Source organism: Amia ocellicauda, chromosome 21 (genome assembly GCF_036373705.1).
Source record: "Amia ocellicauda isolate fAmiCal2 chromosome 21, fAmiCal2.hap1, whole genome shotgun sequence".
Taxonomy (NCBI): domain Eukaryota; kingdom Metazoa; phylum Chordata; class Actinopteri; order Amiiformes; family Amiidae; genus Amia; species Amia ocellicauda.
In genome coordinates, this window is record NC_089870.1 from 957163 (window position 1) to 968259 (window position 11097).

At 39.3% G+C, this 11097-nt stretch overlaps 1 protein-coding gene across 1 annotated transcript in view; it reads left to right on the forward strand.

Moving 5' to 3' along the window:
- LOC136717365 (BRD4-interacting chromatin-remodeling complex-associated protein) overlaps positions 1-10202 on the forward strand; it is a 34640-nt gene extending 24438 nt beyond the window's left edge. The window contains exons 11-13 of the mRNA XM_066694986.1: positions 460-554; positions 3371-3473; positions 3821-10202. Of these exons, the coding sequence (XP_066551083.1) occupies positions 460-554; positions 3371-3473; positions 3821-4548 (926 nt within the window). The 3' untranslated portion in view covers positions 4549-10202. The remainder of the gene's footprint in view (positions 1-459; positions 555-3370; positions 3474-3820) is intronic.
- The last annotated feature ends 895 nt before the right edge of the window (positions 10203-11097 follow it).

Genomic DNA, 11097 nt, shown 5'->3' on the forward strand with positions numbered 1-11097 from the left:
CCCACCTCAGTCTTTGACTCTACAGCAGACACCTTACACTCAGTCCTTAGAGGGCCACAGCGTGTTCTGCCGTTTGTTCTAGCCTCAGCTCCCAGTTACTTAATTTGCCCAATTAATCGTTCTCCAGAGACTGCAAACAATGTTACTGTAGTGGTTATGTCATGAGCTCCTACAGTTACAGTCATGAGACCTTGATTGAAAAGACCTCAACAGTAAAATACTCAAACAAGTGAAATAATGTTATATATGTCTAAATGATAAAAAAAATACTTTGATTAATTTGGTCAGTTTGAATTATCAGTTGAAATGAAAACTGGAAAACACTTGGGTGCTCCACAAACTGAGTTTGAGTCTTCTGCACAACAGGCCATGCTTAGCATTTAAATATAGCAGGCTGTATAGCTGTTATTTGAATGAGATTGCCACTCTGAGTCAGTTGCTCTTGTGTTGTACATGCAGTTGATGAGCAGTTTGAAGCTGTGTCCAGTCTGCTGTTGAAACGCACTCAGGACATGCTCAACAAGTACCGCCAGTTGCTGCTTCAAGAGGCACGGGTAAGACAACACGAAGGGACTTCAAAGTTATACTTTATTAATGTAGTTACAACTACAATTACAGCTGTTAATATATTAATAATGGCAAAATCCACAGTTGGGAACATTTTTAGATTCCTAAACTAAGAGGCAACTTGAGCAATATCCTTCGACTGAGCCTGCCAACATCTTGTGAGGATTTCAGAAGTCTGGATTACTCCCTTAGACCCACACACTGGGAAATGTGTACAGCTCCAGAATATTCTCAGTCTTGGAACTAATATCAAACATATGCACACTAAATAAATGCTGGTTTCATATACAAATAAATACTATTAAAATCGTGATAAGCAGTCCAGAACAGGAGTTTACAGCATGCAGAGCAGAATGTGAATAATGTAATCAATGCAGTAGCCAGAAATTCACAGAAAGGGGGGTAAAATGAGGGCAAAGCAGAATGAGCACTTCATGGGGGGGTCTGGGCAGCCTCCCCCAGAAAATGTTGAAAATCCGAGACCTGAAACTCAAAAAACTGTACTCAAAATCTCCATGAAATGCAGATATTGACCCAACCACACCATATGGGACACATCCGGGTTAAATCAGTAGTATGGAGCCCGAAGGGGCCGTGGCATTCAACTGAAATTAAAAACATGAACAGGAGCAAGGGCCAACATACAGCCTGAGCTCAACTGGAGAACAACAATTTCAGGAGAAGGGTGCTCAGAAGGGGCCCTGGGACTCTAGCCACAGGGACCTAGCTCAACTGGAAACTAATACAATCAGGAGCATGGAGTCCAAAAGGGGCCCTGAGACTCAACTGAGATGGAGGCACAAGACCAGGAACATGATCAGGGACCTAGGCTCAACTGGAAAGCAATAACATCAGGGGCAATGGTGCACAGAGGATGCTGAGTTCAACTGAGATTAAAAAAGACATAACCACAGCTGCCACACAGCCCAAGCTCAACCGGGACTGAGATCAAAACAGGAACAGGGAATCCAGAAGGGACCCTGATCCACTGAAATAAAGACACCACCACCAGATGTCAGACAGAGAGGCTCCTTGAAAAAGGACCAAGGGGGAAGTCATGCCTCTGGTTGAGTGCACCACCAGTCACTGCTGGAAGGGCAGCTGACTCATAGGCCATAGCAATAGTATTCATCACGCCGGCTCTATAATGGATGACCAGGTTTGGTCCATGTAGCACTGCAATGCACAAACAGGGCAGACTTGCATACACCTAGAAACTCCTACAACAACAGCAGAAAATGCTTATTTCCAATAAAGATGCATATTTTTAGCAGGCGCACAATTTGAAAGTTGTGCATCCTCACCTGTTTCAATTATAGAGTTGCACTGAAAAATATCAGTTTCTTGTAGCAGACACTACAAAAATTGACAAGCACCAGAAACTGCGTCTAGTTTGCCTGCATAATAAGAGGTCAATAAAGGAGGAAGTGAAACAGCTAAAAGCTAAAAATTGAAGTATTTTAGGTAACGAACAAGATGCGGCAAATGTTATAAATTAGTTTTTTACAGAGGTTTATACAAAATAAAAAAACTGATAACATGCCACAGGTTAACAATCAGTCAAGTCAAACTCTACAATTAAGGAGGAGGAGGTACTAAAGGGACTAGCAGAATTAAAAACAAATAAAGAAAATAAATAAAAACAAAAAAAGATTGATCCTAAAATTGGTATTCAGGTATTCAGATTAATGTAAGTAGATGGTAATGTCATTAACTGGTTGATGTTTAGGAAACAGATGTTGTCAATTAGAGGAGTTGCTTCTAACTGGGGTGAGGTTGTTAGTGAAGTTCCACAGGGATCAGTACTAGGGCCTTTGCTTTTTCTAATCTATGTTAATGATCTGGACTCTGGGATAGTTAACAAACTTGTCAAATTTGCAGGTGATACTAAAATAAGTGGCTCAGCAGATGCAAACGGCGGCACAGGCTATTCAAAAAGACTAATATTCAGTTGTGGGCCGACACCTGGCAGATGAAATTCAATGTGGACAAGTGCAAGGTATTACATGCAGGTAACAAAAATGTCCACTATAACTACTCTATGGGAGGAATAGAACTGGAAGAAGACCTAGGAGTCTATGTGGACAAATCACTTTACCCATCCAAACAATGTGTGGAAGCAATAAAAAAGGCAAGTAATGTTCAGACTGTACAATGCACTGGGCTCCACACTTCAAGAAAGATATCGCTGCTCTAGAGGCAGTTCAGAGGAGAGCAACCAGACTTATTCCAGGTCTGAAGGGAATATCCAACTGAGAGACTGAGGGAACTGAACATTTTCATCCTGGAACAGAGGAGACTATGTAGGGACTTCAAAATCTTCAAAATCATGAAAGGTATTGATCACATCAAACCAGAGGAGCTTTTCCAGATCTGCAGGGACACACGGATCCAGGGACACAAATGGAAATTGGGCTTCAAGGCAGAAAACAGGAGACACTTCTTCACACAGAGAGTTGTTACAATCTGGAACAAACTACACAGCAGTGTGGTTGAAGCCGACAATTTGGGAACATTTAAAAATAGACTGGATAGGATCCTTGGATCACTTAGTTATTGATGGACACCAAACGAGCACAATGGGTCAATGGCCTCCTCTCTGTAAACATTCTTATGTTTCTTATCTGAAAGTTCTAAATGTTGAAAAAAGGAGGAAACATAATTGGAATCCAGATTTTATTTATTTTCTATATCTTCCAGCACATCTAATTGTGTCTCCGTCTAAGTACTTGTGTTGGTTAGCTCAGTACCTGTGATTGTGTAGACTGTGTGCTTACCATTCTGTCTCCTGCCTGCTCCTCAGCAGGTGAGCCCGTCGGCAGAGATGGTGATGTTGGAACGGCTCTTTCTGCAGGATGAGAGGTCAACACTGGGAGAGGAGAAGAGAATGGCCAGACTGGACCCAGGTGAGCCTTGATTTACCCTCATGGTGTCGTTGCACAAGTTGGCAAGCAGTGGTGCTTCATCAGCTAGTGCTGGAGGACCTGCTTAGTTGAGAGGCTAGACTAGTGAATCCCTCCCTTTATTCCCAAAACAGGTGTATGAAGTGTAGGGCTTGAATATTTTCCTTAGCACTGCATGCCTTTAAATCTTAGTCATTTGCTGTTAAAATAGGATTGGTGAGGAAAGAGATTATGACTTTTTGTGGTGGATTTTTGTGGCTAAGCAAAGTGATTGAACAAACCTATTTCACAAAGCTCCCAAGCTGTCTTTTCTTACTTACAATCTCTGCTGTTTTTGTTTGTTTACACAGAGTCCTTCATTGCCTCCTTGTATAAACCAGTGTCAGAGGGGACACCTGGGTCTCCTGCTACTCAGTCTCCCCCTCTTAAAGTGGGCAGCTCCTCGCCACCCTGGGCTATGCTGTCCAACCGCCCCCCTGGCCTAAAGACCTACCGCTCCAGCAGCCGTGGGGGACTCAAACTCACAATCAAGCATGAGGCAGGCTCCAGGAAGGTGGTGCATAACTCTGCCTGCGAATCCAGGGGTAAGTCTGTTGCTGTCATTCATACTGGACAGAACCGGGAGTGCAGGGAGATGACTAATGGTAACTCGGGCCGGGGACTGGATTTTAGGGAAACTCCACAGAGCCCTACACCTCCGCCCCTTCCCCTGCCCCTCCCGCCCCCGACAGTGGAAGGCCCCAAAGGAGAAGCCCAGAAGTGTGGGCCGGATGACAAGCAGACAGCCCCAGAACTGGCTTCAACAAAAGACCTCCCTACCCCCGACAACCACCTATGCCCCCCTCAGGCCAAGAGATCTCGGCCCGGCCCTGAGGAGGAGCCTGGAACCCCCCCGGAGGATAGCGCCCTTAGCGAACATCTCCAGAGCGCCATCGACAGCATCCTGGAGCTGCAGAGACTACAAGGTCCCCTGGCCCCGGACACTCACTCATTGGCATCCCTACAGGACAAACAAGAGAGGCAGGGGGCGTTGGCACTGGAGGAAGCTGTCAATAGCATCCTGGATGAACAAATGTAGCGTTTGTGTGATTGTGTGTGTTTGGTGGGAAGACGTACACTATGAATGTGTATAAAGCAGATGGTTGGCAAATGTGCGTCAACTTAGTAATACCAAAAGCTTTTACTTTAATAAAAATAAGAAAACGTAATCTCAAGTATTGAGAAACTGTACAACAATGGATATTACATTGACAGATTTCATTTTTGAGTTGACAAAAAATTATTTGGTAACTGTTACTAGAGACTGTGATCTTTTAATTTCTGATGATTTCCCTTTGTTTAATATTTTGAAGAACAGTGCCTAAAGTATTAATTTATTTATTTTTGATAGCAATTATAGTTCAAATAAAAGTCTTCTGGAAAAGGCACATTTTTCTATTCTAGTATTCTCTAGCTATTCTGTAAAGGCTTCCCCCTCAGAATTACACAAAAAGTATTATTTAGGTTGTATCATCAAATAGCACTCAGACTTATTGATCTTGGTGTTTCCTGGGTGACTGCAATTTGAGTTTTTGTAGTGTTTCACTGCACCTTTTTAGTTATAATTTTGCATTTAAAATACTTCCCATATTGTTTGAGATTATTGTGAATTAGACATCATAAGTCAGTATTTATTTTTCATACAGTGTGTTTTACTGTGCGTTTCAGATTATATGAAAGCACTTACTTAGGAGAACCATAAGGACTGTCCCTAATGAGCATTAGTGTTTATAATATAGCCTGGAATTTGCTTATTAGATTTTTACCAGCCAGTCCTTAACTTTGTATCATATATGTACTACTACTAGTAGTATGTATGTGCTGTGTTGCTATCAAGGTGGATGAGAGCTTTAATTCTGTATCTAAGAATGTAATACTTGCAGGCAGTGTATGCTGTCAATTTGAACGTTTTAATTTATTGTTTTTTGTTTTTGTAGATTCTCCCAGTGTTTTGAACCTGTAATAATTATTATTATTGTGCACAAGTTTCACAGTCCAGTTTCTCAGTCTTTTCGTATTACTAAAAAGATTAGCACTGTCTTTGTCTGACCAGGTATGCTTTGAAGTCAAAGAGGGGTGTGTGTGTTTGGGGAGTAATGGTGAGGATGTATAAATTGTCTTGGTGAGGAACTCATCTTGAAATGTTGCACTAACAGGCTTATACTCCTTTGTCATACTCTGCTGGCATCGTGTTGTGAAGTTCTGTTTACAGTTAAGACTGTCTTGTTCGGTCTTTTGTTTAGTAGGAACCAGGGATAGGTTCAGTCATCTCTACAAAATGCATAGTCTCTAACAACCAAGATTAAATTCTGTATTTAGTCATGTTAGAAAATTGGCAGATTTTTCTACCCTAAAGGGCTATTTGCACTACAGCATTTATTCCTTGTGTTTTTATGTTGTTTTTTTACATTTAGAAATCTAAAGTATGGAATGGATTATTTCCACTCACAGTTCAGCAAATAACTACTGAAAAATTGCAAAAAGCTCCAATCCCCACCATGCCCTATTTCCAAATCACACTATAACAGAGCAGTAATTGCCTAGGGACTAGCCTAGCTATTGTCCTGATGAAGGAAGAAGGAGAGGCAAACCTAAAAAAGTACCAACAACTATCAACATAGTCAATAAAATAGTATTTGATACTAAATATGAAAGAAAAAGAAAAAACTGTCAGCTGAATAACCACTACTGGTTTTGCTCCCCATTTTAGCACAGATCTCTTTTTCTTCTGGAGAGATGTGAAACTTAAATAACTTCCTTGCAAGGCAACCCTTTGATAAAAAAAAAGCTGACGTTATAGTCTGAATACAAACAGTTGGGGGAAAAAAGAAAGAACACAGCATATAAATGCTATTGTGAGATTAGCCCTTCATTCACCTTTTCACCTCCTTTCCATCTACAATGGAAAATAGCTCTGAATGGGTCATTGCTTGCTTTCATGAGCCACAGATCAAAATAGTGCTGTTGAATGCTGTGTTCTTAATTTAAGGAGGGAAAGAGTTTTTCTTTCAAGGGTAGACAATTAGTCTCCAGGTGTGTCCATTTCAGTGACAAATGTAAACCGATTTAAATGGAAATGAGCAAAATGTGCCCCTGAGATCTTTGTTTGAAAGATCCAATGACAAATGGAGGGTTTGGACCTGCTAATGGGAAATAGGAAAGTGGTTATTCAACTTCATATGATTTGGGGAAAACAAGGGGATAGCTAACAATGGGTCCTCCAATCTGGGGAAGCTGCTTAGCAATGGTGTATTGATGTTCACTCAGCTCATTATTCCCAGTAGTATTAGGAACTTAATACTAACTAAGAACAAGGTGTATCTGTGTGTAAATATGGATGAGTGTAGGGTCTGCTTGGATGTGGGGGAATTTAGAGGACTGGGCTAGAAGTGAACCATTGCATATTTGGGGGGAAAAAACAACAACATATCAATAGTAGTTAGTGTCTAAATGTATTTTATCAACAATGTAGAAATGGGGAAATGTTGCTCATCAATGTAATTTTGTTTAATAGGTGACTCTGAAAGTTACAGACACTGAGAAACCAATCCAGTTTCGATGTATTTTAATATACAGCACACACCGCCATAACATTTCCTCCTGTTGGAATTCTGCAGTATTCAATTTGGCTGCAGAGTAATGGAACTAACAAATGAAAACAATAATGATCAAGTGAGACAATTGCATTGTTTATCTGCCACAGCTTATAGTGCAAGTAGTGGCTTTCAAACCATATAACTTTAGCTTACAGATTTCTAATTATTTTTCACCCATGGCAAGTTCAGTTTTCCCCCTCAAAAATACCATTGCTACCTAATTAAATAGTGTCACTTTAATGCTAAATTAAATACAATTATCTTGGTTATTCCTTTACTAAATATATAACATTTCCTCTCATAAGTGTAGAATTTAAAAGAATGATAAAAGCCTTACTGTTATTAGTAATTTGTCCAGTAATAGCCCAGCTCCAAAAGCCACATACAGAATTCCAGCATGACAGCATGTTGTGGCACTATATTCTGTGAGAAAAAAAAAGTTGTCATGTTAACATCATGTATTCATATGACAATGCATACCTGCTGTTAACTAGGGAAAAGAAAACACCAAGAAAAAACTACAAATTGGTTTTCCAGCAAGACATTTTCCTCTCTTTCTTTGCAATTGTAGATTTCTTGTAGTAGCTTTCCAGCATATGTCATCTGACTACACCAGCAAATGTGAAGTCTTATCTATGGTATTTAACAAAATTGGGATTTATTTGAATTTCAATTTTTTGTGAAAATGTGAAACATGGGATGAAAGCGTGGCAGTGTAATGCTTCTTGAGTGGACTGAAATGAAAGCCAAACTTTAACAGGAAAAGGCTTTAGGCTGGCATATTAATTATAGGTATTATTTTTTATTGCCAAGGAGATGAACAGAACCAATATTATGAGATTAGCAATAATGAATTGGAGTAATATCCTAAGTGATGTTAAGGGCACTGGGGTACCCCAATGTGGTGAATCTGCAGAAAAAGGCTTATAAGGCATTGTCGATTGGCTACATAAATGGGATTACAAATCTTAGGAGTGATGTATTTTTGGAATGCAGTGTGACTCGTTTGTCTATAAGATTTGTCCCCACTTGTGTACCTGGGCACTGTGGTCAAATAAGTATTTGTAATCAGTGGAAAATGGAAATGTGACGTTGATAGACGTGCAAGCCCCTTTGCCCAGCTGGTAAGCAAAACCTTCCAATAATGATCACAGGCCATTTACCCAGAGATGCCTGTGAAAGTTACAGCGACAACAGCGAAAGCCAAAGTCTGACGTATTTTTTTGTTTTTTGTTGTCCCTCCCCCCCAATCCGATATTTTTCAATGCAAATCAAAGCTCTTTTTACAGAGAGGGTGACCTCCAGTGTAGTAGCAAGAACAAGAACAAAATTGTGCTGTGTGAAAAAATACTTTCAAGGTGATCATCTGGCACCGAATCTGATTCTTCCCTATGGAACTAAAGGCAGTGGTTCACAATGTTTTTCAGGAAACAACTGATCTTAAAGCGGCCCAACTCCTATGAGTACGCCCACATCAGATGCTAAGAAAATCTCATAGGCTTTTGGGGAAAGCAAAATAAACTTGGATAATTTACTAATCCAGTATAACCTACAATCCAAAATAACATTTCAGTGTAGGCAGTCAAATACATTTCTGAGGATTTGCAAAGCACCTCAAACATGTTAGACATTGAATCTCACATTTATATTGGTGCCATACAAATTAAATGTCTGAATGTGCTCTACAGTTGGCCAAATCCAAATTGGGAGAGAGAGTTCCAAACAAAAGCTGTGTAAAATAAAAGTATTGTAGTTTCAGCAGAACACGGTGACTGACATGGAACATGATGTTCACAAACACGGTGCCAATCAATGCAAGCCCTTGAATGTTAGCAAAAACAGTATTACACTGTATTCCTGAGTAACAAAGATCCAGACCTGACAAACCTGAGTACATTTGAAGATTATGGCTGCATAGTTTGCCTATAGTGCACTCATTCTTAAAGTGTGAGTAAAATAGATTGGCAATTGATTTCTAAGGCTTTGTTTCCAGCTTCTGAAGGAATACAAGTAGGCAAAGAAACAAAGTAATTAAGAATTGAAATAGGGTGCTGATGAGTGTGATGATCACCACTTAAAATTCTATTCTCTAGTTTGCTTTGTAACTCTCATGATGACCTCATTTATTATACTAGACCCATATGTACTAAAAAAAGCCATTTGTAACTAAAATGCACATGCTTTATCTTGAGATCTGTGGATCCCATTGCTCTGGAGTCACCCTGAATGTTCAATGGAACAACAATAACAAATTGATTTGAACATTTTAAATCTAGTAATGCATTTATTCAGTTTAAAAAAGCATTCAACCAAAAATGTATAATTGGTGGTTGGACATGTTTGAATTATTCTTATCATTCTTTACAGGTTTAGGACAGTGGTGCCCAAACACGGTCCTGGAGAGCCCCTATTCAGTAAGTTTTGTCAGTCACCCTAAATCGCTATATTCAACAGACTGGGACCACATGGAAAGTATTGATCAATTAAGCAACTAACATGTTCAATTAAGGGAATTCTGGTCATTGGGGGCTGAAAAGGGTAGTTAGTTTTATTTTTACCAAATCTCTACATAACTTAATTTCACAAATCACCTGGTTAATTGGTCACATTGAAGTGGTTCCAGGTTTTAAGAAATTGATCATTTAAGGTTACCTATAAAAACTGTTGGCTAGGGGCCCTCGAGGATTGGATTTGGGCAGTACTGTTTTAGGGTAACTTCAAATCAATGGTAGAATGAATGTGAGATTTTTGAGGCAAGGCGAGGTGAGGTGGGGAGTACAATAACCTGAAAACAAAAACATTGAAAAGAATAGCATTCTGAATGAAGGAACTTTGTAACAAAAGAAACAAACTACAAATTTAATTCTTGGTCCTGTTTCTGTAATTTCAGTCAGTGGTGCCTAAGTAATTCCAAGGAATTTGGTTTGACTTGCCAACTTGCCAACTGTGGATGACTGGAGGTTACCTCTTTTTCCTCATCGATATTTTATATCTATTTTTTTAATGTGAGACAATAGCAGTGAATTCCAGATGTGACAACGGATGCGATGGTGTTGTGAGCCTTAGTAAAGGCAGTACTGTTGGGAACCAGCAGGTTTATTTTTAGATGGGGTTGTGGGGTGGGGTGGGTGGGAAGGGATGTGTCCTGCATGTTGAGCCATTTGTTTTGAGTTTTTATTTATTCATTTTTACTGTGAAAGAAGCATTTACCTGGGAGCACAGCTCGGACACTGTGTTTTCTTCTCAAAAAAGTTTGAGACTGACTGATTGTTCTGTTGCCAAAATCCTGGGGCCTTAAATCACCAGAACGAGATTGTAACCGTTGTTCTGGCATCAACCCAACTAAAGACTCTCCTTTGGCTTTAGTCGTGGATGTGTTTAATTTAAGAAAAAGAAAAAAAAAAAATGTAAAAGAACAAAATCTTTTGTACACATTTTTTAACAGACTATTTATTAAATTGTGATTTTCTAAAAAAAAAAAAAAATTGCAGAATGAATCTTTTTCAGTATTGTCACTGCTTATTTGCCTACACCAACTAGTGTGCTAGTAGTACATAATCATTATAATCAAATGCATACCCTTAGGTTAAGCCAAATAGTTATTATGAAGCTAATGTAAAAAAAAATACTAAATACTCATGAAGCCCTAAGTCTCTGGTCCAAAATTAAGAATCTATTCTTAACTTTGATTAGGTTTCAGACTTCTTAGCAGAAACTGTAACTTGTCAAATCTACAGTTTCTGGTTTGTGAATATGTATGTTTTGGCCATAAAACACTACATTTGTGACATTGAGGAGGTCCTCCAATTCAAAAGGTAAGTACAATTCTTTAAAGGTTGGAAAAAGTATTATCTAGAGACTGATATTATATAATGTATAGTATAACAAAGAGACTAATTAGGCTATCTTAGCGGTTTCTCTTACTCCTTACCTGCATTAAATACCAGAACCTTGGTCACTAAGCACAACAATAAACTTTGGACAACACAAAG